Below are 20505 nucleotides of genomic sequence, written 5' to 3'. Positions count from 1 at the left end.
CCGTAGGGGGGAATTCGAGGCCGGAACTCCTCGAGCCCACAAGTCTAGCACTAATTTAGCCATGTCGTCAAACAGTATAATTTGGGCCTTCTGCTGGGGAGGTCTCACTGAGGACCTCGTCGGCTCGCGACGCTTTCCCTCGTCCTCCCACCCCGACTTCGAGACGATGGTAGAGTCCACTTCCGCTTCCGGCCCGGAAATCTCGCGATGGCAGGAAGAGGAGGTGAGGCCTGGCCGGCACGGCCGCTCCCGTCGGTCGTGGGACGGTGGCGCGGGCGCCGCTTGGAGGTCGCCGCCCGCGGCGTGGGGCCCGCCGCCCGCGGGGGCGCCGCGGCCGAGCCCCCGGGGTCCGGCGTCGGGCTGCGGCGAGCGGGCGGCTGCTGTGGCGCGCGTCCGGGCGCGGCGCCGCCTCCCCTCGGGGAGCAGGGTCCGTCCCTGGGCCCGGGCCGGCTCCGAGCGCCGGGTCCGGCGGGCCCCCCGCGTGGCGGCTCTCCCGAGAGGGGGACCGCGCCACGGGGCGTGGGGTGCGCCCCGCCTCTCACCGGCGGGGCTTAGCCGTGCCTCGGTTTCCCCGTCTGCTTGACGGGCTTTGCGGGTTACAGTAGGGTGTCCCCCTCACGGGGCTCCGAGTTGCACGGATGACCCGGTGGCCCGCCCAGGTGCAGCCAGTCCGGCGGGACGTCGTCCCTCAGCGCCGTGCCGGCGGGGCCCCGGCCCGGTGCAGGGTGTGCGGCCGCGCGAGGGTCTGACCTGCACCCCCATCGACACAGTACCGCGTCCCCCGCATCGCCACTGCCTCTTGATTTTGTTTTTTAATAGCCTGGGGCGTATTTGGTGTGGGTTCCCGAGCCTTTTCAGCCTCAGTGGCCAGGGGACAGCCCCTGCGCTGTTTCCCGTGTTTATTACCTACTCGAGAATGTTGGCATGAACGCACAGGTGCTTGGCTTTCAGACTCGGTCCGGTTGGTCGATCCATGAATCCTCATATTTAACCCCCAATATGTGTCGGGCTAGAGGCTAGCTGCACATGGAATCACACCGTCATGCACCGAGCTCAAGGCCTGGACGCCATCCCGGAGCTTTTTCTCTCGAAGCCAGTGTGCTATCACTTCGGCCACAGTTCCCCTTTGGGCTTTCTGATGGTTAATTGAAGATGAGTCTTGTGAACCAATATCATTGAGTTTATATTTCTGGCATTTAGCATTTTAGTCACTGCCTTTAGCTTCAGCTTCAGATCTGTTCTTGAAAATTAACCAGAAGGAGGCACCTGAAGCCCAGAGACAGTATGAATTAGTTAACCTTGTATTGTCTTTGACTTTCACGTATGGACTCCTAAATGCTCAATGAAAAGAGTGGCTACCGCAGCTCTTATTTCACTGTAGTTTGGCGTTCCAAAGAGTACACCTGGCAGGAGTTTCTTGCCGTTTATGTGTATTACAGTAAATAGTCTGACAAGCTAAACAAGGACCAATAAAACAGTTATAGAGCTGGATGCTGATGGCTCATGCCTGTAACTAGCTTCTCAGGAGTCTGAGATCTGAGGATTGTGGTTCAAAGCCAGCAGCAGCAGGAAAGCTCTAAAGACTCATCCCCATTAACTACTAAAAAAAAGCTGGAAGTGGAGCTTTGGCTCAAGTGGTAGAGCACTAGCCTTGAGCAAAAAAATCTTGGGGATAGCACACAGGCCAGGCCCTGAGTTCAAGCCCCAGCACTGGTACCAATATATAATATTTGGAACAGTCTTGACTTTAATTTTGAATGTTCAGCGACTAATTTTCACTAATAAAAGCAGTACATCTTTTATCAAATGGAGCTTATCGTTGGACATTGGATTTACATAGTCCTCAAAAACCTAGGCAATGGGTACAGATTTTCTCTGTAAATTTATACATTTGCAAACCATGCAGGCATAAAAAGTTGAGATTTAGTACTTTTTGTCAAGGCTGTTGGTGTTGCCTTTCTTACTTTAATTTTTGTGTACTGGGGTTTGAACTTAGGGCCTCACACCTGCTAGGTTGGTGCTATACCACTGAAGCCATGTCTCCTGTGCTCCTTTTGGCTGATTGTTTTGGAGATGGAGTATAGCAACTTTTCAGCCCAGGCTGGCCTCAAATTATGATCCTTCAGCTTATAACCTGAATAGGTAGGATTACAGGCATGAGTGGTCAGTATTTTGCTTTGACATTGTTTTTCTTCACAGATATTTTAGTGGCTTTGCATAAAAAGTTCAATTTTAGTGCTTACAAAGTGAAATGCACACTTCTGGTATTCATACACCTGCCTTTTACCACTGTTCCCTGCTCGTAGGTCCAATTCTGGCTTTTTGTCAATACCTACTGGCCCTATTATTGGAATTCATCTTCCTTCTGTAGCTCTCCATATTCCCACTGTGTTGTGTATAGTAGATCCTTTCTCACAATCTGACCTGAATCTGCTTCCACTGGACTCTACCATTCACGCTGGTGGCTAGATGGCAGCCTTTATGTATTTTGCTGGTTTCATGAGAGGTTTTTTTTTTTTTTTTTTTTTTGGTTGTGGGGCTTGAACTCTGGGCCTGGGCGCTGTCCCTGTGCTCTTCAGCTCAAGGCGAGTGCTCTACCTCTTGAGCCACGCGCCAATTCCGATTTTCTAGTGGTTTATTGGAAATAGGAGTCTCACGGATGTTCATGCCTGGGCTGGTTTTGAACCGTGATCCTCAGATCTCAGCCTCCTGAGTAGCTAGGACTAAAGGCATGAGCCACCGGCGCCTGACTTCATGAGAGGTTTATGTGTGCATAGGTGAAAAAGAATTTGGATCATCTGACTTGAGTATATTTAATAAACTCTACATGAATCAGTGAAAAGTTTTGAATATCCATTCAATGGAATATTCAGCCACAAAAAGCAATAAAGTACTGATAGAAGGTACAGTGTAGATGAATCTTGTGGCCGTTGGACTAAGTAAAAGAAGTTGATCACTGGGCCCTGTTGGCTTATGCATGTAATCCAGCTACTCAGGAGACTGAGATCTGAGGATTGTGATTTGAAGCCAGCCAGGTCAGGAAAGCCTGTGAGATCTATCTCCAATTAGCCATCTGAAAACCTGAAGTGGAGTTGTGGCTCAGTGGTAGAGTGCTAGTCTTATCCAGAAAAACTCAGGGATAGTGCCCAAAGCTGGACATCTGACTGAAAAACAAGTTGATCTCAGAAGGCCACATACAAAGGGATACCACTCCTGTAAATCTGGACTAAGTGACTAGAAACAGTAAGGATTGCTTAGGGCTGTGGGGGGGGGGGGGAGGGGGGCAGAGGGTTGATAAGGGGATGATGGCTGAAGGCTAAGGGGGTTTCTTGTGGAGCTAATGAAAATGTTCTAAAGTTGACTTGTGCTACAATCTGGGAAATGGTGTCTTAGTCATAAAATAGTAGCTACTTTGGTGGCTGAGAACTGGAGTATAGTTTAAGGCCAGCTCAGGCAGAAATTCATGAAATTCCTTCTCACACTGGCTAGGGTCTGTCGCATGCCTATCACCCCAAAGTATGTGGGAGGCTACTCAGAAAAGACTTGGTGAGGTCTCTGTGAAGGGAACTGGATGCCTATGATCCCAGCAATGACAGGAGTTCTGAAAGTGGGTGGATGGGCCCAAGCGCAGGCTGGGTAGGAAATCAGACCCTGTTCTAAAAATAACCAGCAAAAAGCAGAGTTAGAAGGGTGTCCCTGTGGTTTCTAGCTAGTCTAGTAAGTACAAGGCCCTGAGTTCAAGCCCCAGTTCTGGCATATGCATACACATGGGGTACCAAGATGGAACAGCGGTTCGTGGTCCAGAGCCAAGGAATGTAAAGCTGGTAAATACCCTAGAACCTCTAGGAGGTAGTCAGCCCTGCCCAACCCATGTGGAATCTGCCCTCCAGCATTGAATGGGAATAAGTGGGTGCAGTGTTAAGCCAGGAAGTGTATGGCAGTTTCTTTCAGCAGTTTAAAATGAGTACAACCAGTGTTTTTCATGATTTGCTGATAAGCTCTGAGTATCATCATCCCCTCACCTTTTCCTGTTAGCTATGGTTTCATGTCCACTTGGTGCACTGCTGCTTCAGGACCAAGGTGCTCTGGTTTTCTTTGGGGCTCAGCCTGGCTGCAGCAGTGTGTACATGATAGCAAACAGACCATGTGGAGGCTTTCCTTGTTCAGAACATAATAGATGACACACTCTGCTTTCCTGGTGTCTGGACCTACACTCACTTATTCTGTCTTCACAATATCCCTGCAAACCGACGTTATAGCCACAGACTCAGCAAGGAGAAGGGATTCCCAGTCACACTGTTAATAAAGGAACAGAGGTGGCATCTTAGCCTGGGCTGGCTAATCTGTGCTGTGTTGTCATTAATTCTAATAACATCATAACCTAATTTTCATATCCCATTAGGAATGCATTTTGGAGGACAAATGCAAGAGGAGAATATTTAAGGTGACATTCATTTCTCTGTAATCAGTTATTAGAGTTCATCTGCTTTATTCTGTGCTTCTGATAGCTTTGTAACAATTTCTTTCTGTTTTGCATCTGCTTTAAAGACTGTGGCCACACTCAATGAAAAGTTTGGAAAGACCTGTTTGTGTGTGTGTGTGTGTGTGTGTGTGTGTGTGTGTGTGTGTGTGTGTGTGTGTGTGTGTGTGTGTGTGTGTGTGTGTGTGTGTGTGTGTGTGTTTATTGTCCTTAAGTAGTTGTACAAAAGAGTTGTACAAAATAGTTTATGAATATAATGCATCTTGATCAACATCACCCTTTCTACATTCTCACCCGTCCTTCTCCAAGACCTGCTTTAAAAAAAAAAAAAAAAAAAAAAACTTCTGTTATTTCAAAATTGCATTTGGGCAGCCAAATTACAAATGATAGAAAAATTTTGGTGTGCTTATTTGTTCTTCATTCAGAACACAAAACTGGTTTATGGTTAAAATATGCACTAGTGGATATTGAAATGATAAATTACTAGACTTGAATACTCTTAATATATCTTCAGGATGATTCCTAGACACAAATAAAATCAATAATTGGGAAGAAAAGATTTCACTTTTCTGTTAGTAATGAATGTTTCCAAATCACTTTAGTTTTGTAAGTGGAACTTACTTAGAACTCATGAATAATTTTATACTTGTAATTTTTGTTTTATTCAACTAAACTGCCCTTTAAAAGTATGAATTTGTTAGTAAGAATTGTAGGAAAAGGGGTTGTAGATTAGCTCAGGGGTAGAGTACTTACCTAGCATGTACAAGGTGCTGAATTTGATTCCTAGCACCAGCGGGGACGGGGGGATGGGGGTGGTGGTGAGGAGGGAGTAACAAAATACAGCCTTGGGTTTCAGATGTAGGGCTACATGCAATTCTGTTTGCTTTCAATATAGGTACAGCTACCTCAGAAATGCCCCAACAAGAAGGACCGCTGAGATTTTCTCCTACTAGTTTGGAAGTGGAAGGCCACAACTTGAAGAGAAGCAATTGGGGCATTTTATGCACTGGGATTGTTGGGGGGGCTCTAGTGGCTGTGTACGCTATAGCTACACCATTTATTACACCAGCCCTCCGAAAAGTTTGTTTGCCTTTTGTACCTGCAACCTCGAAGCAGATTGAAAATGTCGTGAGGATGCTGGGACACAGGAGAGGCTCTCTGGTGGACATTGGCAGTGGTGATGGACGCATTGTGAGTAATGCCCATGCCTGGTCGGGTTTGGAACCAGAATTGATACAGTGTCAGCTTATATGCACCAGACCTTGCTATTGTCGCCATTTTTAGGTATCCATTCCAGTGTATTAGGTGCCTTCTCATTGAATGTACATTCACATAACCAGCACCACCACCAGTCTTAGAACTCTTTTCATCTTCAAAATAGAAACTAAATTTATTAAAAAGCAGTTCTTGCCGGGCACTGGTGGCTCACACCTGTAATCCTAGCTACTCAGGAGGCTGAGATTTGAGGATCATGGTTCAAAGCCAGCAGGGCAGGAAAGTCATGAGATTCTTGTCTCTGATAAACCACTCAGAAAACCAGAAGTGGCGCTGTGGCTCAAGTGGTAGTGCTCTAGCCTTGAGCTGAAGAGCTCAGGGACAGTGCCAGGCCTAGAGTTCAAGCCCCATGACATCCCCCCCCCCCCCAAAAGAAAATCAGTTCTTTGTTCCCTTCTTTCCCTCTGGCAACCACTAGTGTAGATTCTTAAGATATTGGGAAATAGGCCAGGCACCTATGGCTCATACCTGTAATCCTAACTACTTAGGAGTCTGAGATTGGAGGATCTTGGTTCAAAGCAAGTCCTGGCAGGAAAGTCTGTGAAACTCTTATCTCAAATAAACCACCAGAAAACTGGAAGTGGTGCTGTAGCTCATGTGGTAGAGTGCTAGCCTTGAGCTGAAGAGCTGAGGGATAGCACCCAGGCCCAGAGTTCAAGCCCCATGACGGACAAAAAAAAAAAAAAAAAGATATTGAGAAATAGATATGTTAATCAGAAGCAAGGTTTTTATTTTTTTGAGACAAGGTCTTGCTATGTAACCCAGGCAGCCCCCCCCCCCCCCCCCAGCTCATGAATGGTGGGATTATAAGCGTTTGGCACAATGCCTGGTTAGAAGGAAGGTTTTGAATATGCATTTGAATTCTTCCCATATTCAAACAGTACTTTTGTGGCTTCTAAGAAGATAATTTCCTTGTGGCATTGTGTGGCTTGGGAAGTGAGCCACAGTGCCACTTCCAGATTTTTCTGTTTTTGTGGTTCTGAGGAATTGAACCCAGGTCTTCATGCATGCTAGGCAAGCACTCTATCACTGAGCCACCTTCCCAGCCCCTGATGTGTTTTTTTTTTTTTTAATAGTTTATTGGACATAAAAGTCTCACAGAATTTCCTCCCTGGGTTGGCTTTGAACCTCCCTTTTTGTATCTCAGCTGCCTGAGTAGTTAGGATTACAGTGAGCCACCAGTGCCAGACTTCTCTAAGTAGTTTTTATAATTGATTCACACTATCATGTACAGCTCTTGAGAAGCTGTCTGATGACTTTTCTGCCTGGGCTGACCTCAAGCAGGGATCTCAACCATCTCAGCAAAGTAGCAAAGATTAAGGTATGAGCTGCTGGCATGTAGATGAGATTTTTTTTTTTTTTTTTGGTCAGGGGGCTTCAATTCTGAGCTTGGGCACTGTCCCTCAGCTCTTCAGCTCAAGGCTAGTGCTCTACCACTTGAGCCACCGCGCCACATCTGGCTTTTTCTATTTATGTAGTGCTGAGGAATCGAACCTAGGGCCTCATGCATACGAGGCAAGCACTCTACCACTGAGCCACCTCCTAGCCCTGAGAAATATTTTTTTAAATGGTGTCTTCAAATGCAGTGCTTTTTGACAGGTTGTTTTAGGATTATAAACCATAAGTAGGAAATACTCATATTATTTGGTAAGGTCACATGTAAGGTGACTTTCTTCTTTTGGACAAATCCTTCTCTTCAGGTGATAGCAGCAGCAAAGGAAGGCTTCACAGCTGTTGGTTATGAATTAAATCCCTGGCTAGTTTGGTACTCCAGGTACCGCGCATGGCGAGAAGGTGTGCATGGCTCCGCCAAGTTTTACATTTCAGACCTGTGGAAGGTATGTAAGGCAGAAAACTCTTAAATTCACAATTAATATGACGAATGACTGATAAGTGTATTAAAACATCGAAATCTAATGGATATTTTGAAATAATGAAATGCACACATATTTTAGACTTTTTATTTGTTTTGGCTAGGGCCTAGTGCTGTCCCTGGGCTTCTTTCGCTCAAAGCTAGCACTCTACCACATGAGCCACAGCACCACTTTTTGGCTTTTTCTGTTGGTGTGGTTCTGAGGAATCACTCAGGGCTTTATGCATGCTAGGCAAGCACTCTACCACTAAGCCACATTCCCAGCCCTCATGTGGAACTCTCATAAATTATTCTGGGTACCTGTTTGACCCTTCCAGGTATGTGAGACAGATAATTGAGAAGAGAAAGAATGTGCTAACTATGCTCTTGTGGTTACTTTTTGTCCTCAGAGGATGAGATACTTGCAAATTTATCTGTACTCTAAAACCCTGTAATTTTGCTTTAGGAAAACTCCATAAAATGCTTTTTCTTAAATAAGAATTTTTTATTGTAATATTGCCATCAGTTGCTTATAAAAATCCACTTGCGTTTTACTTGCATTGTTTTTTTTTATACCATATAGAAGTAAACAGTCTCTGTAGAGTAAGTAAGACTTTTATTGGGCAATAAGAATTTTGACTGTTGAAGCACTTTTACCCCCAGTTTGTCAACCGTTGAAGGACTATTTTATTGCACTTTCTACATAGTGTTTTAGAGAAAAGGAAAAGGATTAGAATTCTAAGGATGGTGGTCGAACACAAAACTGGTGGCTTTGAAATCTGCTGAGTTCTCGCAAGATGCTTTAGTGGAGTAGCAAAGGACCGTGTGACTCAGTGCCAGGAATGGCCAGCAGTTGGTCACTGGGAGCCCTTGGCCATTCTGACACAGGACCTGAGGCATGCCCTACCTGCTGTCCCCTTGAGGACAAAGTGACATGTGTTACAGGGATGCTTTTGGGAGACTGGTAATTTGTATTAGTATAAGTGAAAATGGGGACAAGTTGCCTTTTTCTTTGTGCCATCTTGAGGAGGACATTTTTTTTAGAAGTCTATAAAAGCCCACCATTGGGCAGAATGGAAAATTCACATCTGTGAAAGAAGTGAGTGTCTGGCTTTTTAGGACTAATCTGCTCATTGTTTCCCATCTCATTTTTAGGTTACCTTTTCGCAGTACTCAAATGTGGTTATTTTTGGCGTGCCCCAGATGGTGAGTATGTTCTCTGTACGGGCAGGTGGTGCCACAGGCCCCCTCAGCACCAGTATTCCACCCACGGGTAGAGTGATGGCCTCCTAGAGACTTTGAGGACACTTGGGGTTTCAGGTCATTGGCTTAATAAAATACTACAAGTCCTTAAAAGTTTAGTCGTAAATGATTCAGTCATATTTTCAAACTTTTGTTTCAGATAAAAATCTCATAATCCTTAAAATTTCCCAGTTTGAAAACTGCTTTATGAGGTCCCAGTGTCGAATGTAGTTTGCGATTTTCATGGCTGCTCACTTATACCCAGCCAGAATCACTTGGGGAAGTTAATGGGATGTTCCCTTTGAATTGATCATTCCTCCAATTTTGCTAGAAGATAATTTTCAGGGTGGATGAGCATTGACTAGTTTCAATTTGCCTCAATTGACTGATTTGCCAAAGAACTGAATATTGAACTTTGATTATGTACTTTCAAAAGTGAAAATGCCACAGTATTGTAGTGAAAATGGTCCTCTATAGCCTTTAGAAAGATGGTCAGGGTGGGATGCTTTTACTGTAATTGCTGGCTTATAGACCAAAGAATAAATCCCTTTTTACTCTTCAAAGTCTGTAATGATAGCTATAATAATCTTGGCAGAATTGGATGTTTGCTGAAATGGCACTATATAACTGATATCATTTTAAGTTTTAAAAAGGAATTTTGTTTGTTTTGCTTTCTTACTTATACCTTAATTTTTATAGAAGATGTTTCAGTGCTTAAGAAATGTACTGTTACTATTGGGATTTTTTTTATTGGGAATTTTAATATAATACCATGTTTTTAAAATTTAAGAACAATTTGGAAATGCCTCAGTTGCACATTCTTGAAAGTGACAGAATTTTGTATGCTTGTGGTTGATATTAGGCCTGAGATAAAGGTCAAACTTGGATACCTATACTTTTGTCCTAGAAGTAAAGACAGGTTGGAAGCATGGTTCCTGGTCCTTTGAAAACAGCTTTTGGGATCATAGACTAGATGCAGAATTTTGATGGTGATTTACTATTTATTAGAATATTTTAGTTTTCATTCTAACATGGACTAATTAGTATTTTGAAGACAAGTAACTCTTAAGTTCCACATTTTGTGAAAATAGAGTTACTCTTTACCAGGATGTCCGTGTACTCTGGAGAGACAGGATATTTAATGGTGTGGATTCTGAAACCATACTACCGTGCCCCAGTTGGGGGCAGCAGGGGCCTGTGGTAATGCCATGGCTACCTAACTTGTCCTGGCCACTGTGCTTCCTGCTGTCAGGTCTGAGACGCACACACGATTTTGAGCCGTTTCCTTAGCGGTGGTGAGAGTCTGGTTATTTTAATAAGTGCTTTTGCAATTATTGCCCGTTCTTCTGTATATAGACACCTCATAAGCAAGGAACTTAGAGAATCCCAAGGAGAGCAGGGAGCAGCTGAAATACACACAGGGACTCTCATTTTCTGTAATAATAGAGATTCAGCCAACCTGTTTTCCATGTTAGCGGGTTCATCCAGATGCAGAGAGCACAGCCAGCTTCTGTTGGTCTAGAGGGCCCACTTTCAACTCTCATCAAGCTTTGCCTAAGAGGAGGTAGTGGGGAAGGGGGCGAGGAGAACATGCTGGCTGGGAAGTTGGAGGCCCGGTCTGCCCTTCAAGAGTTGGGTGACCCTGGAAAAGTGCTTTCTCCCTGTTTGGGCCTGACTGTGTCATGCATCTATGAAACTGTATTCCCATCCTTTGGGTGCTGGTCAGCATTCTAGTCGTGGCTGGATAGCTCAGCAAAGCTAGCATCTGTGAACTAATTCCCGTCGTGTCTGATGGAGGCTGGTGACAAGTAGAGCAGGACACCCTGCTGTTGCAGTCCTCAGCCCTGTTTCTGATGCTCTTTTGATTAGGCCTAACAGCTGTGTGCAGTTGTAGCAGACAATGGAGCCACCATTATCACACTCATGTATCAAACTGGCATGAGGAGTTCTTGTGGGTCTGGTAAACCCACCACTCACATGGCAAGTATCCTCATTAACACAAGCCTAAGGCTCTTCAAAATCAGAACACATCTTCTTTGCCTGCTACCTCCGACAGGCTTTGCTCTGTCGCTGTACTGTGAACCTAAGAGCTCAAGGATCTGATGCTTAGCCATCTGTGCTGTTTGACCTCTAGCATGGCATCATTGGGCACAGAATAAGTACTCAATGAGTACTGTTTTTTTTTAATGGTACCATTGGACTAAGTGCTTTGATCTCTTACTTGGCTTTTGCTAGTTATGGCAGGTAATCTATCACTTGAACCACATCTCCAGTTCTAGCTTTTTTTCTGATTTATTAGAGGTAAGAATCTCAGATTTGTCTGCTTGGGCTGGCTTCAAACCTCAGTCTTCATATCTCATTCTCCTGAGTAGCTAAGAATATAGGCAAGAGCCACTGGTACCTGGCTCAGTAAGTACTATTAATTAATGAATGTGATAGAAATACTTTCCCTAGAAGGCTATAAACTTTCATAACTTAAAAGAATGACTGATTTTAGTTAGGAATTCTGATGAGTGACTCCTGACTGAACAACATACCAGTCTTTCCTTTGTTCCTTGGGTAAGTATGAGCACTGTGATTATTTGTAATATCTCAGTGAATAACAACACTTTTGCCTGGAGGTGCTTTGGTACTATTGGGGAGAGAACATATTACATCAATGTAGAATGTATCATACAGTCAAACAAAATGAGTCCTGCAGAGTAGTTGAAGCAAAGCAGGAGTAGTGAGGGGAGGGAGCCGTGCATGCAAGAATGGTCAGCAAAGGGCGGCAGTTGTGAAAGGGCTGAAGGGGCATGTGTGTCTGCTGTGCTTGGGAGCAGGAAGCACATGGGAGACCAGTAAGGCTGGGCAGCACGAGGGAGGAGAGAGGCCTGAAGGATGGATGTGTGCTGTTGTTGAGGACCAGGCAGAGAACTCTCCAGAGCTGAAAAGAATCACAGGTTACTGCTTGGAGCTGACCTGGGAAAACCTAGTGGAAGCCAGGAGGGAGGCGCTCTTGTAAGTGTGCAGGTGACTGGTATTGAGACTTAGACCAGAATAGATGAGCGGGTGAGAAGAGATCAAATTGTGGATGATGCACTGTAAAGATGGATGTTTAATAGGCAGATCTAGTGTGAGACAGGAGTCCAGGGCGGCCCATGGTGTCTGGCTGAGCTCCTGGCATTGGAGGTGCCAAGACCTCACCTGGGAGAGGCGCAGGTAAAGTTGACTGAGGAAGTACGGTATGGGCATGGGAAGTCTTGAGTGTATGTGGGCTTGGAAAACTGGGTAAGAAGTCTGGAGAGAAGGTGGTGGAAAATGAACATGTTAGCCATCAGTGCACAGATATGAGGAAGCCCAGGAGAAAGATCGCCAGGATGAGCAAAGGTCTCAGAGGAGAGTCGTCCAAGGCCTAGGCTCTGTGCTAACATTTGAGGTATGAGAAATTAGGGGTGGCCAGCCAGGGACTCGAGAGGCGCCTGGTGGCACAGCTACCTTAATAGCCAAGAGGAGCATATGAGGTCGTGGGTCAGTGTTGATCATGGTCAAGCCTGATTTGTTTCATGGCTTCAAGCTGATTGTAGCTTGTGTTTAAAGCTTTGAAGATTCAACTAGAATGTGATGAGTTTGTGTCACTTTGGAGCCTATAATTATATGAATAATTTTGAATTGTATTAGACAGGCATGACACATCACTGCTTCTTTTTGTGTATGATATCAAGAACCAGACTCATTGCATATTTATGTGTAATTTAGTCAGTTCATTTCTCATGATTGAAATAGCTTCTTTCATTTTTAGGTTTATCTTGACTTAGTATGTGACAATCATTTTGAAATAAAAGAAACAATAAAAGAGAAAAGAATAATAATAATGAAAATACGCTTACAATTATTTTTCTTATGAACCAGATTTCCATAAGAAACCTCTGATATTTTGGAGAAGCACATATTGTCTCATCCTTTGCTTATTTAATTTTCTCTCAAAGAATAAAACTTAAAAAAAAACTTTACTGGCTGTTAGAAAAATAGAAACTTCCCATCCTTAATAGAATTTATTCTTTGTTATCTTGGTATTGATTCTAGTGATGAATTAGAATTTTGGCTCACTCCAGCAATAGTCACATGGAGGAATTTTTCCTAGCCACTTTTCTAAGATGTAAGTAAACAACAAAACCTCTACAAGAGCATTATTGATTTGTTTGTCTTGCTTTAGTTGGTAACGTACGTGTGTGTGTGTGTGTGTGTGTGTGTGTGTGTGTGTGTGTGTGTGTGTGTGTGTGTGTGTGTGTGTGTGTGTGTGTGTGTGTGTGTGTGTGTGTGTGTGTGTGTGTGTGTGTGTGTGTGTGTGTGTGTGTGTGTTGGTCCTGGGGCTTGAACTCTGCCTGGGTGCTGCCCTTGAGCCTTTTTTTTGTGTGTGTGTGTGTGCTCAAGGCTAGCACTCTACTCCTAGAGCCATACCTCCACTTCCAGCTTTTTTGGTAGTTAGTTGAAGGTAAAAATCTCACAGACTTTCTTGTACAGGTTGGTTTTGAACTGTAACTCTGAAATCTCAGCCTCCTGGTAACTAGGATTATAGGCATGAGCCACCAGTGCCCAGCAAGTTGGTGACTTTTAAAGGGACTGGGGAGTAGTTTTTGCCTAGATCTTGGTTTCTAAGCACCATTTTTTACTAAGAAGAACTAAGAATCTTTGAGGAAGGACTGATCCAAGGCAGGAGAAAGGAAGATACACCTGGAACATCTTACTGAGCCAGAATATAAGGAAGTACTCAAAATATTTTACACGAATATGTCTGAAGGATTGAGAAGCCAGTTGGAGGAGGTTTTCAGTGGCCAATTTAGGACAATCTGGGCATTAGAATAAGCAAGGACATTAGTGGATTATTACCCACTGAATGAGTAATAATGTGACTGCTTATACCAGGTAGTTATGGATACATAGTCTGAGGGAGAAAGGAAAAAGGAAAGCTCTTTCTTACAGTATAATGATAGTTATACATCTGGAAGAAATAATGGAATTAGAAAATTGCCACTTTGTAGTTGCTATAGTAAAAATGGCTTCCAGTCAGAATCATCAGGGAAGGCAACTTCTAGTGCAGGGATGGTCTAATAAGTAATGATGTTTAAGTCATCTCCAAATTTCTTCCCACAAGCAAACTTAATTACTGCATTGTGGAGTTACTGTATTGACCACAAATTGCATGGTTAATACCACCACCAGGAGCAGAAGAATCTGCTGGGCTTCTGGAGTCTTAGTAAGTTCACAGATGCAGAGCTGTGGCATTGCCAGAGACACACATGCACCTAGCACATCAGGACCACATACCAGGGGATCCCAAAATATGGTTCATTTGGTCCTTTGTCAGGAAAGACAAAGATAGAAATTGTTCAGATAAAAAAGACTAGTGAAATGCTACTACCACTAAATGCAAAAACTGATCCTGGACTGGATTCTGTCCTGAAGGAAATTCTATAAAACACTATTGAGCTAAGGAAATAATTGGAAATGAACTTTACAATTTGGGGTGGGGGGGTGGCAGGGAGGGAGGAGTTGGGGAGGTGGGGCGGGAAGGGATGGTATAGAAAAAACAAAGGAAGGGTAACAATGCTCAATAGGAAATGTACTCATTACCTTACTCATGTAACTGTAACCCCTTAACAATAAAGAATATATATTAAAAAATAATTGGGGTGTAATTGGGATTAGTTGGGATACAATGCTAGGTTTCCTGAATATGAAAACTATGCTGGGATTATGTAAGAAGATTTTCTGTTTCTTAGAAAATACACCCTGAGGGGCTGGGATTGTGGCTTAGTGATAGAGTGCTTGCCTAGCATGCCCTGGGTTCGATTCCTCAGTACCATATTAAAAAAGCTGGAAGTGTGTGGTTCAAGTGGTAAAGTGCTAGTCTTGAGCACAGAGAAGCTTAGGGACAGTGCCAGGTCCTAAGTTCAAACTCTAGGACTGGAAAAAAAAAGAAAATACACACTGAGGCATTATTGAAATAAACATGGATGTAAAATGCAACTACTTATCAAATAGTTTAGAAAAAGAATTCAGAGCGACAGGAATAGAACAAACAATAAAAATGACAAAATGTTAGAAATTGGTGAATTGCTAGAAATTGGTGAATTGCGGTAAAGCTGTACATTTCTTTGCAACCTATCTATAAACTTCACATCTTAAACTAAGAAAGTGGAATTTTAAAAGTATTTTTAGGGGCTGGGAAGGTGTCTCAGTGGTAGAGCGCTTACCTTGCATGCATGAGGCCCTGGGTTCGATTCCTCAGCACCCCATAAGCAAAAAGAAAAAAGCCGGAAGTGGTGCTGTGGCTCAAGTGGTAGAGCGCTAGCCTTGAGCTGAAGAGCTGAGGGACAGCGCCCAGGCCCAGAGTTCAGGCCCCACAACTGGACTCCCCCCCCCAAAAAAAAAGTATTTTTAGGATATGAAAGTATTAATGTATTTTTAGGAACTGCAGACAACATTTAATAGCAAATGTTAAAATTGCCTCATTGGTAGATTAATAATAAAATGATTTAAAAGAGGTACGTTAGATTGTCCAGGAATTCATTATTAAGGCTGGAGGAGGTGTAGCTTCGTGGTAGAGAGGTACCTAGCATGTATGAAGCCCTGTACTAACTCATCAGTATTTTATGACATTTAAAAACTTAGGAAATATTTCACAGTATCTGTACATGTTGATACAGTATGTATATATTTTTTATGGCCTACCTAAATCACATTTTATTGACTATGTATGTTGTTGACATTAAAGTATACCATTGCTGTTGGGGGAAATAATATTGCCAGTTATAATCCTAAAATAATATAAAATATAATGTATCCCAGTGTTGGAGATACTAAACATGTTGGAAATTGTCTAAATTATATGACACAAAGTATACTAAAATGTTAGGTGACTAAATCTATTGTCATATCATGGTTTTAGTTAGAAAACTGGAAATCAGGATTGACAGTACTAAAACTAGCACATTATATAATTAATAATCGGTGATATTCTTACTACTGCTGTTAATATGTCTTTTTGTTAATAATTTGTTTGATAATGTATTTGTGCCGTACATGATATTTTTTCTAAGTACTTTAAGAAACTCAGTAAACATAGAAGGGCAACATGGAATCATTTCTCTGTCAAATCATTCACTTAACTAATGGCTGCTATTATTCTGCACAGATGCTGCAGTTGGAGAAGAAACTTGAACTTGAACTTGAGGATGATGCAAGAGTCATTGCTTGCCGGTTCCCTTTTCCTCACTGGACACCAGACCACATCACTGGAGAGGGGACAGACACTGTGTGGGCCTATGATGTGAGCACTTTTCGAGGAAGGGGAAAGAGTCCTGAAAATTGAGTGCCTTCAATTGGTCATTCAGATAGAAGCCTCACTAAAAATCTTTTTCTGAGTAAAGATTTCATAGATACTTAGAGCTGTGTCCTCAGCTAAAGATTCTTACTTACAGCTGTAAGAGAAATATACAGCTGTCAGTGAACATGTTTTTCTTTAATGAAGAATGCAGATCACTATTCTTCCTGTAGCTTTTAGAGAAAACTGGAGTTAAGAAAACAAGTAGACTTAAAATCTACTTTCATTGGAATATTCCAATAAATGTGCTGTCTTTTCATATGCTGGAATGCATGAAAATGTAAATAAATATGTCCTGTTTATGGATCAGAAAATGTCAACAGCTTTTTACGTTATAAGCAGTATGGTTTAATATTACAGATGAGGACAAATAATTTTATTTATTTATTTATTTATTGGTCAGTCTTGGGGCTTGAACTCTGGGCCTGGGCGCTGTCCCTCAGCAATTCAGCTCAAGGCTAGTGCTCTACCACTTGAGCCACCGCCCTACTTCTGGTTTTCTGAGTGGTTTATTGGAGAGAAGAGTCTCCTGGCCTTTTCTGCCTGGGCTGGCTTTAAACTGTGGTCCTCAGATCTCAGCCTCCTGAGTAGGGTTATAGGCATAAGCCACCACACCTGGTAGACAAATGATTTTTAAATAGAGTATGTATTAGGAAAAATTTGCTGTTTTCTGCAACTTCATATGTAAGATTTATCTCTTTTCTATACTTTATGGCAAAATTAATTTTCTAAAGGATTCAGAGCTATTCATATTTTATAATATTTATAAGGAATAATTTTCTCCAGGGCTAGATTGTTGTTTAATTGAAGATATGTATATGTATACAAGTATATATGTGTGAATGAGTGTGTCGAAGTTGTGTTATAGCTTTAACTGGCAGTGTTGTACCTCTTGGGGTAACTGTGCATACAATTGATAGCATCTTGAATTTGGTGAAATTTGGGATTTGGAAAAGATTCCTAACACCATGGAATAATTGGTAAGGCTTAATAATAAAATAATGATTGTGAACTTCACTCGGAGTCTGGCCTGGGTTAAGATCTCTGCTCTGTCCTCAACAGGGGGCCTTGCACAACACATTATTGCCTCTGAGCCTTGGTTTTCTGCATATCTCTGCCACTGTAGATAATGACTCACTGAAATTTGCAAAGCTCACAACACATAGTCTTTGGTTCAGTAAATGGCATTCAGTATTATGTTAGACACTAAGGAAAAGCTTATGCATGGAAGTTGCAGATTTCTTTTCTTCTTTTTTTTGGGGGGGGTACTGGTACCAGGCTTTGACCCTGAGGCTCTGTTTCTTAACTTTTTAGCTGAAGGCTGATGCTCTACCATTTAGGACATAGCTCAACTTCTGGCTTTTTGGTGATTAATTTTGGAGAAAGAGTCTTGAATATTTTTCTGTTTGGGATGGCTTTCAGCTGTGATCTTCAGATCTCAGCCTCTAGATTAGCTAGGATTATAGGCATGAGCCACCAGTTCCTGGCTTGCATATTTCTTCTGCTAGTGCCTTTTGATTTTTATAAGCAGCTGTTTAATATTTCTCACTTATGAAGACAGTCTTGACTGATTTAGATAAAAGACAAGGGAAACTTTTGAGTAGATAAGCTTCATATTTCTAGAAAATGAATATTGAGTGATGTTTCAGATAATCGACTTATTACAGAGAAGAATTGAACTCAGTAATAAACCCATAACCTAAATACCAAACTGTCCTAATGAAGATGCAATAAAAAATAATGATTGTATCTTTAAACTGACAAAGATATGGTCAACTTGATAATTTCCATGTAAATGAGAACTATTTGGGGATATATTCATTTAGTCAGTCATTTATGTATGCTTTTTTACTCTGTAAGGTCTATTGGTTCAGGTTAACAGATGTACCAGGCCCCCATGGATTCATAGGATTTCTATTTTGGAAGCAGGAGACAAATGTGAGAGAGAGAGAGAGAGAGAGAGAGAGAGAGAGGGAGAGAGAGAGAGAGAGAGAGAGAGAGAGTATGTGTGTGTATTGGTGGTTAATTGGAGATAAGAATCTCACTGACTTTCCTGCTCCAGGAAAATCTTAAGTCTTCAGATCTCAGCTTTCTGAGTAGGTAGGATTATAGGTATGTGCTACTGGCATTTGGCTTTTCATTTTCTTTTCCTTTCCATTTCTCCTTTTCTTCCCTTCCCTCCCTTCCTCCTCCTTCTCTCTCTCTCTCTCTTTCTCTTTCTTTCTTTCTTTCTTTCTTTCTTTCTTTCTTTCTTTCTTTCTTTCTTTCTTTCTTTCTTTCTTTCTTTCTCCATCTCTCCTTCCTTTCATCCTCCCTTTCTCCTTTTCTTTTCCCTCCCTTTATCCCCCCCTCCCCACTTTCTCTTTTTGTGGTACTAAGAATTGAACTCAGGGCTTCAGGCTTATCAGATGGGTATTCTACCACTTCAATCCAAATGGCTGTCCTGTCAAACCCCAGTGCAAATACAAACATGGATTTTAATCATCTAAGCTGCTTTTTTGAAGTTGGACTGTTTGGACTGGCTTTGAGGAGCAAGCCAGGGTTTTGGATGGATGCTAAAGGGACAAGAAGTTTAAGTTCAATAGGAAGTATACTCTTAAAAAACTCATTTAAGATGATTGCCTGTCGATTAGCGTGTCCTTCTCCCTGGAGATGTGGGCCAGAGGCTGCCACTTGGTGGAGATGTTGCAGAAGGGATCGTCCACAGCAGCAATGGAGTCCTACGAGGACCCAAAGTGACCGTGAATTTTCCTGTCCTAGCAGGACTGCCAGCATCCTTTGAGCGGACCTCAGCGGAGCCTCGAGGCAGCCTTCCGAGACAGGCGTTTCACACAGCCCCACACAAAACCACACAGCCACAGACATGAGGCAGATATGGCTACTTTTCACTCTGATACTAGGAAGTAGTCAAAATGTTGGTAAGCTGATGAATGAAAGTGCATGGTATCAGCACAGCAGCCATGAAGAGAGTCCTCAGAGAGGAGAGCTAGACTTGGGAATTCAAGAGGATTTAGCTAGAACAGTGTTTGGAACCAAGAGTGGGTGTGTGTCAGTACTGGTAATTCCTTGTTGCTTTAGTGACACTGTGGCACCTTATCACAGGAGCAGCTGCGACCAAACACTCCCCAGACCTCCAGTGGATGGAAGCAGGATCAGGCATCTGAGTCCAGGCCGACTGTTGGCTGGCCAAAATAAAGCGGCTGGCGGAAAACTGAGATGGGTACTCAGATGCCACATCAAGGATTTGAACTAGGTGACAGAGGAGTCAAAGTTGAAAGTCCAAGGTGGAAGAGAGAGGAACTGCAGCAGTCATGAGAAAGATGAGGCAGAACAGACTTTTCTGAGCAGGCCATGTCCCTGAAGGGGCGGGCTCGGCCAGGGGCCTCATCCACCTCCATGGGCAGGCGTCTGGAGCAGAGCTTGCGAAGAGTGCTGAGCCTTATCTGGCCCAAGTAGCTCTCCAGATCTGCTCAGACAGAGACCCGTCATTTGAAGAACTCTGCTTATAAAGAAGGTAATTTTATGACCAATGAAAATACTACTTTCATTGCAGGTATTAAGCAAAAGGAACAGAGTGGGTTGTATATTTAAACAGAAAAATAGTTATTTATATAAATGTAAGAGTAGCTACACCCAAATAACACAATAAAGTTTCTCAGGTAAACTAATTTCTATTGATCTGAGAATCCTCTTAGACCTTTAGACTGAGTGCTCTGTAATAATGACACATTATGATTGTGACTCTTGGAATTGTCACACTTGGGACTCAATGAACTGAGGCAAATTGAACATGAACAAAGGGTCAGATAACTTTTATAGGTGAGGGAAATTAGATGTCTTATTTTTCTAATTTAATATTACAGTATGAACATTATCCTGGAAGGATTGATAAAACAATGGCTCATTGATCACTAGGTTTAATTCAAGGATGGAAGGGAGGAATTAGGTTAGTTTTCTTCTCTGTCGTATTGCAGGATGAACAACTGAGCAGCCGAATTATGTCAGAAAAAAATATGTATCTCCAAAACTTGGTGGATAGAGCCTCGTGGTGGGGTCTGAGAGTTTTCTGGTAAGTAGAGCTTTGAAGTGCTTTTCATGTGGGATGTAAGTTAAAGGAGAGATGGTGTGGCAGGATGCAGTAGGCTGAACCCTGGTAATGTGTAGCTAGCAGCTGGCTAAACTGCACGATGGTAAAGCTTGAAGGTTGCTGGTGACCATCCCTTCTGCTTCCTCTATACCTTGTCCCTGGTACTTACCCTGATCATTTTATCACATGGTTTTTGTTCATGT

The 20505-nt window shown here is 42.7% G+C and overlaps 1 protein-coding gene and 1 long non-coding RNA gene across 7 annotated transcripts in view; both read left to right on the top strand.

Annotated features, from left to right (window-relative positions):
- Positions 1–200: 200 nt before the first annotated feature.
- Atpsckmt (ATP synthase c subunit lysine N-methyltransferase) lies at positions 201–17238 on the top strand. 6 transcript variants are annotated; one of them, XM_070042181.1, is made up of 6 exons: positions 202–223; positions 4403–4444; positions 5376–5671; positions 7456–7593; positions 8763–8813; positions 16027–17238. In XM_070042181.1, exons 3-6 carry the CDS (start codon positions 5393–5395, stop codon positions 16201–16203), a joined length of 645 nt encoding a protein of 214 aa, XP_069898282.1. In that variant the 5' UTR covers positions 202–223; positions 4403–4444; positions 5376–5392; the 3' UTR covers positions 16204–17238. The 6 variants fall into 6 exon arrangements, with proteins under 6 accessions (XP_069898277.1, XP_069898282.1, XP_069898281.1 ...); XM_070042180.1 differs by lacking the exon at positions 202–223 and adding an exon at positions 607–936; XM_070042179.1 differs by lacking the exon at positions 202–223 and adding an exon at positions 958–2142.
- Positions 17239–19258: 2020 nt separating this feature from the next.
- Positions 19259–20505, top strand: part of LOC138841410 (uncharacterized) — a 69360-nt gene continuing 68113 nt past the window's right edge. The window contains exons 1-2 of the long non-coding RNA XR_011376417.1: positions 19259–19729; positions 20190–20284. This is a non-coding gene — a long non-coding RNA (uncharacterized lncRNA). The remainder of the gene's footprint in view (positions 19730–20189; positions 20285–20505) is intronic.

The sequence above is a fragment of the Dipodomys merriami genome, unplaced genomic scaffold (genome assembly GCF_024711535.1).
Source record: "Dipodomys merriami isolate MVZ:Mamm:240054 unplaced genomic scaffold, mDipMer1.0.p SCAF_32, whole genome shotgun sequence".
In the NCBI taxonomy this organism is placed as follows: domain Eukaryota; kingdom Metazoa; phylum Chordata; class Mammalia; order Rodentia; family Heteromyidae; genus Dipodomys; species Dipodomys merriami.
Note: the sequence above shows the minus strand (reverse complement) of the source record. Positions and strands in the feature narration are given on the sequence as shown.

What these genes read in the sequence shown, in the direction of transcription:
- Atpsckmt (XM_070042176.1), top strand. An exon ending in GCAGTGGTGATGGACGCATT is followed by an intron (nt 5,672 to 7,455) that starts GTGAGTAATGCC and finishes CCTTCTCTTCAG; the next exon opens with GTGATAGCAGCAGCAAAGGA. An exon ending in ACATTTCAGACCTGTGGAAG is followed by an intron (nt 7,594 to 8,762) that starts GTATGTAAGGCA and finishes TCTCATTTTTAG; the next exon opens with GTTACCTTTTCGCAGTACTC.